Here is a 6,046-nt window from a genome sequence, read left to right as displayed (position 1 = left end):
CCAAGGGAAACCCAAAATCAAGGGTCTGGAGACCCCCAGCGTGATGCAGGAGGACATCCTGATGGACATCATCTAGGGGAGACCCCAAAATTTGGGGGTGTTAACCCCAAAACACCCCCCCAAGACCCCAAAACACCTCCAGAAACCCTTAAAATATGCCCAGAACCCCCCAAAACACAGAGGGAACCCCCAAATCAGGGGTCTGCAGACCCTCAAGTGATGGAGGGAGAGACCTGGATAAACCTTATTGGGGGGGTCCCCAAAATTTGGGGAGATCCCCCCTTGGAAACCCCAAAATAACACCCCAAGACCCCAAAACATCCCCAGAATTCCCCCAAAGACCCTCAGAACACCAAGGGACCCCCCTCAAATCAGGCATTTGCTGACCCCCAGAGCAATGGAGGGGGAGACTCCCATGGGGGATAATCCCCAAAATTTGGGGACATGCCCCCAGGACCCCCAAACCACCCCCAGAGACCCCAACCCTGGCCCCCCTCCCCTTTTCTCTTTTTGCTTTGCTGAATAAAACAGGAATTTTTGCACTTGATCCATGTGGTGAAAAACTGGGAATTTTGGGGTCTTGGAGGGTTTGGGAGGAGGGGGAGATTTGGGATGTGAGGGGGAGGGATTTGGGGGGGTTTTTGGGGTGGGAGAAGGGATTTGGGGGGATTTTTGGGATAAGGAGGAGGATTCCAGGAACCAGGAAGGAATGTAGGATCAGGACAGGGGCAGAGTTTGGGATCTGGAGTGGAAAATGGGGACAGGGGATGCAGGAGGATATTTGGGATTTATGGGGGGATTTGAGATGAGATTTGTGGGGGGAGTGGGATCCTTGTCATCCATTAATTTTTGAATCCTACGGGAATAGACTCAAAGTTCTCCTGGATTTGGTGCATCTCTGAAGTCACCGATCCCAGGATGTCCCTGGCTTGGGAGGGACACACCTGGTGCAGGTACCTGAGGTCACACCTGCAGACCCCCCCAATCCCAAATACCTCCCCCCAATCCCAAATACCCCCCCAATCCCTGAACCCCCCACAGATCCCAGATTATGTTTCCCAGATCCAGGGTCCATCTCCCACGAAATCCCCACCCCAGCCCCCACCTCTAATCCCAATTCCCACCTCCACCCCAATCCCAAATTTGTCCACCCCCACCCTCCGATTCCAGACTCTTCCAGATCCCAAATCCCAGTTTCCAACTCTGTGGATCCAAAATCTCAGTTTTATTGAGCAAATCAAAGCAAGGGCTGAGAGAGGTCGGGGTGGGGACCCGAAAACCAGAGTGGGGCAACAGGACACCCCAACCTCGGGGTCTCCATGAGGGTCCAGGTGTGTCTAGAAGGTTCCGATGATTTCTTGAAGGCTCTCCTGGTGCCCAGGAGGTTCTGCTGGAGGTCTCTCAGGTGTGTGAGGGGTTCTAAAGGGGTCTGTGGGCTTCTAGATGCAGGTATGGGATTCTAGAACCTACAGGGCTCTAGAGATGTCTACTGGGTTCTAAAGGCACTTACGGGGTTCTAGAGGTTTCTACAGAACTGTAAAGGCATTTATGGGATTCTAGAAGTGTCTATGAAGTTCTAGAAGTCTATAGGGTTCTACAGGGGTCTACTAGGTTCTAAATGCATCTATGGTGGTCTAGATGTGTCTATTGAATTCTAGAGTTGTCTGTTGGGTTCTTCACGTCCCTATGGGGTTCTAGATGTATCTACTAGCTTCTAGAGGTGTCTCTTGCATTACAAAGGCATCTGTGGGGTTCTAGATGTGCCCATGGTGTTCTAGATGTGTTTACAACCTTTTAGAGGTGTCTATGGCTTTCTGGGAATGTCTGCAGGGATTTCAGGCCGTCCATGTGGTTCCAGGGCTATCCATGAGGTCTCAAAGAAGGCCCTGTGTGTTCTCACTTCTCCAGGACATGTCTCCTTTGACAGGGGTTCTCTATCCCAGCTTCCTCCTCCTACTGGCCCTGTTCCTCCAGCACCACCCTGAGGATGGAGTCGGTGTCGTTGGACATGGTGGCCGTCACCTTGACGGGACCATCGCTCACCTGGACCGTCCCGTGTGTCCTGTCCACGATGATGCGGTGGAATTTGATGTCTGGATGGGAGCTGGAGTAGGTGCCATTGGCCATGCGGGTGTAGGTGTCCTCCAGCCTGCCCAGGTGGGCCTTGCCTGGGGACAGCTCCAGGCCCAGCTTCTTGGAAAGCTTTTTGTAGTCGATGGAGTTGGAGAAGTGGATGGCCAAGGTGAATGAACTGGCCTCATAAACCAGGATCCCTGCCACACCCCAGAACATGAAACTGCTTGGAAAGTTGCAGGTGTCGCTGGAGCCAGGGGACAGCTCTGCCTTGGGGAGAACTGAGCAGTGGCCACAGTCGAAGTAGGTCCTGGGGGGAGAAATGGGGTGGGATCAGCAGGAGATGCTGGAGGGACCAGCAGGGAATGGAACAACTCCTGGAGATGATCCCAGCCCAAGGTGGAGATCCCACCCAGAGCTGCCCCCCTTGCACCCCGAGGGTCCTCCCTGATGTCCCCAAGGCCTCACATGGGGTTCCTCAGGGTGATGTTCCTGGTCCTGTTGAAGATCTGGATCACCACAATATGGCTCGATGATGACCCCATCCTGGCTCGGAATCTCAGTTCCAGAATCACCACAGCTCCAAGATCTCCTCAGCTCTGGAATCTCTTCCTCAGCTGTGGACTCTCCTTGGCTCCAGATCCTTTTCCCCCCCACTCCCGGGTCTTCACCTTGGCACAGCCGGGGCCGTTTTCCCCCTCAAAAACAACAAATTCGAGATAGAAGTGACCGAAACCAGCAGCTGATTTCTCAGAAAACGAGAGCTTTCAGTTTCACTGGGGACTTTACCCACCCAGCCCCTTCCTCCACCTTGAACTTTGTCGCCATTACAAAATTCCATGTGCAGAGAAACTTCCTGGTATTTTCTGCATCCCTGAAGTCCCAGGGTGTCCCTGGCTCAAGATGGACACACCTGGGGCAGGTAGATGGGGGCAGGTCTAGGGTCCCTCTAAGGGGCACGGAATGGAACCCCCCCAGAAATGGAGGGACCATTGACATCTCTTGAGGGGGGTTAGAACTGGAAATGTCAAAAGCAGGAAGAGTGGAAGGTCTTTGTGACTTACCTGGTTCAACTGGTGTAACTGGTTTGACTGGTTTAATTCTCCAATTAAATGGTTTGACTCCATTCATTCCCTAATGTAACAAGGTCAATTGGTGTAACTGGTACTGCTGGTTTGACTCCACAGTGTGACTGATCTAAGCCCGTGGTGGGGAGGAAGAAGAGGGTGAGGGTGACAAATGCCCCATGAGCCCCTCAGACATGAAGAGAATCAGCAACTTCCACAGTCTGCCCTTCATTGTGGGGAGGAGGCACCTGAGGAATTGGGATGCACATTTCCCCCATTGTTACCCCCACATTTCTCACCCTTTTGTCCTCTCATGTTTTCTGCCATTTTTACCCGCAAGTTTCCCACCCCTTTTTCCTCAGGTTTCCTGCCTTTTTTCCTTGGATTTTCCGCCCTTTTCTCCCCTCATGTTTCCCGCCCTTTTTCTCCCCTCACGTTTCCCGCCCTTTTCTCCCCTCACATTTCCTGCCCTTATTCCCCTAATCTTTTCTATTTGAGGTGGTTTTTGTGGGATTCCAGTTGGAATTGTGGGATTTGGGGGGATCATTCCCCCAAACATCCTCAAAACACCAAGGGACCCCCCCAAATCAGGCATATGGTGACCTCCAGAGTGATGGAGGGGGAGACCCCCATGGGGGATAATCCACAAAATTTGGGGAGACCCCTTGGGACCCCCAAACCACCCCCAAGGACCCCAACCCTGGCCCCCCTCCCCTTTTTTCTTTTTGCTTTGCTGAATAAAACAGGAAATTTTTCACTTCATCCAGATAGTGAAAAACTGTGAATTTTGGGGTCTGGGATGTCATGGAGGCAGGAGAGATTTGGGATGGGGGGTGGAGGGATTTGTGGGGAGATTTTTGGGATGTGGGGGGAGATATTTGTGGGGATATTTGGTATAAGGAGGAGGATCTCTGGATCCAGGAATGAATCTGGGAGTGAGAGTGGGAAGAATTTGGGATCTGGGGTGGAAAATATGTGGGTGGGATACAGGGGGATATTTAGGATTGAGTGGGGGGGATTTGGGATGAGATTTGCAAGGGGAGCAGGATCCTGGCACTCCATGAATTTTTGACAGAATCCCACTGAAGTAGACCCAAAATTCTCCTGGATTTGATGCATCCGTAAAGTTGCCGATCACAGGATGTCCCTGGCTTAGGAGGGACATACCTGGTGCAGGTACCTGAGGTGACACCTGCAGACCCCCCCAGTCTCAAATATCCCCCCCAATCCCAAATATCCCCCCAATCCCTGAACCCCTGCAGATTCCAGATTGGTTTTCCCACATCCTGGGTCCATCCCCCCAAATCCTCACCCTAGCCTCAAGCTCTAATCCCAATCCCCAGATTCACCCCAATCCCAAATTTCCTTACCCCCACCCTCCCATCCCAGACCCCTCCAGATCCCAAATCCCAATTTCCAACTCCGTGGATCCAAAATCCTGGTTTTATTGGGCAAAGCAAAGCAAGGGCTGAGAGAGGTCGGGGTGGGGATCCGAAAACCAGAGAGGGCCACCAGGACACCCTGACCTCGGTGTGTCCATTAAGGGTCCAGGAATGTCCAGAAGGTTTCTTCGAGGTTCTCCTGGTGCCCAGGAGGTTCTGCTGGAGGTTCCTCAGGTGTGTGAGGGGTTCTGGAGGTGCCCATGGAGTTCTAGATGCATGTATGGGGTTCTAGAGTTTTCTATTGTGTTCTAAAGGCACCTATGGGGTTCTAGAGCTGTCCATGGGGGTTCTACATGTGTTTACAATTTTCTAGAGGTGTCTATGGCGTTCTTGGGATGTCTGTGGGGATCTCAGGCCATCCATGCAGTTCCAGGGCTGTCCACAATGTCTCAAAGAAGGTCCTGTGGGTTCTCACTTCTCCAGGTAGTGTCTCGCTCTATGGGGGTACTCTGTCCCAGCTTGCCCCCTTGATCCCTCGTGTTCCTCCACCACCACCCTGAGGATGGAGTTGGTGGTGTCGGACATGGTGGCTGTCACCTTGACAGGGCAATCGCTCACCTGGACCATCCCGTGGGTCTTGCCCACGACTATGCGGTTGCATTTGATGTCTGGATGGGAGCTGGAGTAGGTGCCATTGGCCATGCGGGTGTAGGTGTCCTCCAGCCTGCCCAGGTGGGCCTTACCTGGGAACAGCTCCAGGCCCAGCTCCATGGGAAACCTGTGGTCTATGGTGTTGGAGAAGCGGATGGCCAAGGTGAAGGACTTGGCCTCATAAACCAGGATCCCCACCACGCCCCAGAACGGGGAGCTGCCTGGGAAGTGACAGGTGCCACTGGAGCCAGGGAACAGCTCTGGCAGAGGGGGAGCATAACAGTGGCTGCAGTACAAGTATGTCCTGGGGGGAGAAATGGGGTGGGATCAGCAGGAGAACAACCCCAGGGAGCTGATCCCTCCATGGGATGGAAATCCCACCCAGAGCTGCCCATCCTGCACCCTGAGGGTCCCCCTGATGCACCCCCCAGCCTCACATGGTATTCTTCAGGGTGATGCTCCAGGTCTTGTTGGAGATCTGGATCACCACAGTGTGGCTCAGTAATGACCCCATCCTGGCTCAGGATCTCAGTTCTGAAATATCCTCAGCTCTGGAATCTCTTCCTCAGCTCTGGGATCTCCTCCTCAGCTTTGGGATCTCTTCAGCTCCAAGCTCTAACTGGCTCAGACCCTTCTCCCCCCACTCCAGGGTCTCCTCCTCAGAACAGCCAGGGCTATTTTGCCCCACGAAAACAACAAATTTGGGATTGAAGTGACCAAGACCAGCAGCTGATTTTCCAGAAAACAAGAGGTTTCAGTTTCACTGGGGACTTTACCCAGCCAGCTCCTTCCTTTGCATCAAACCTTGTCACAATTACAGAATTCCATGTGCAGAGAAATGTCCTGGAATTATGTGCATCCCTGAAGTCGCCA

The 6,046-nt window shown here is 53.0% G+C and overlaps 2 protein-coding genes across 2 annotated transcripts in view; one reads left to right on the top strand and one right to left on the bottom strand.

Annotated features, from left to right (window-relative positions):
- Positions 1-6,046, top strand: part of LOC310921832 (uncharacterized protein) — a 59,781-nt gene that overhangs the window by 45,401 nt on the left and 8,334 nt on the right. The window lies entirely within an intron of this gene.
- Positions 4,994-5,949, bottom strand: LOC310921880 (uncharacterized protein; the record flags this gene model as incomplete). The annotated part of the gene is made up of 2 exons (XM_083882141.1): positions 5,611-5,949; positions 4,994-5,477 (listed from the first exon to the last, which is right to left on the bottom strand). Exons 1-2 carry the CDS (start codon positions 5,685-5,687, stop codon positions 4,994-4,996), a joined length of 561 nt encoding a protein of 186 aa, XP_083738267.1. The 5' UTR covers positions 5,688-5,949.

Source organism: Zosterops lateralis, assembly GCF_965231275.1.
Source record: "Zosterops lateralis genome assembly, chromosome: 37".
In the NCBI taxonomy this organism is placed as follows: domain Eukaryota; kingdom Metazoa; phylum Chordata; class Aves; order Passeriformes; family Zosteropidae; genus Zosterops; species Zosterops lateralis.
Note: the sequence above shows the minus strand (reverse complement) of the source record. Positions and strands in the feature narration are given on the sequence as shown.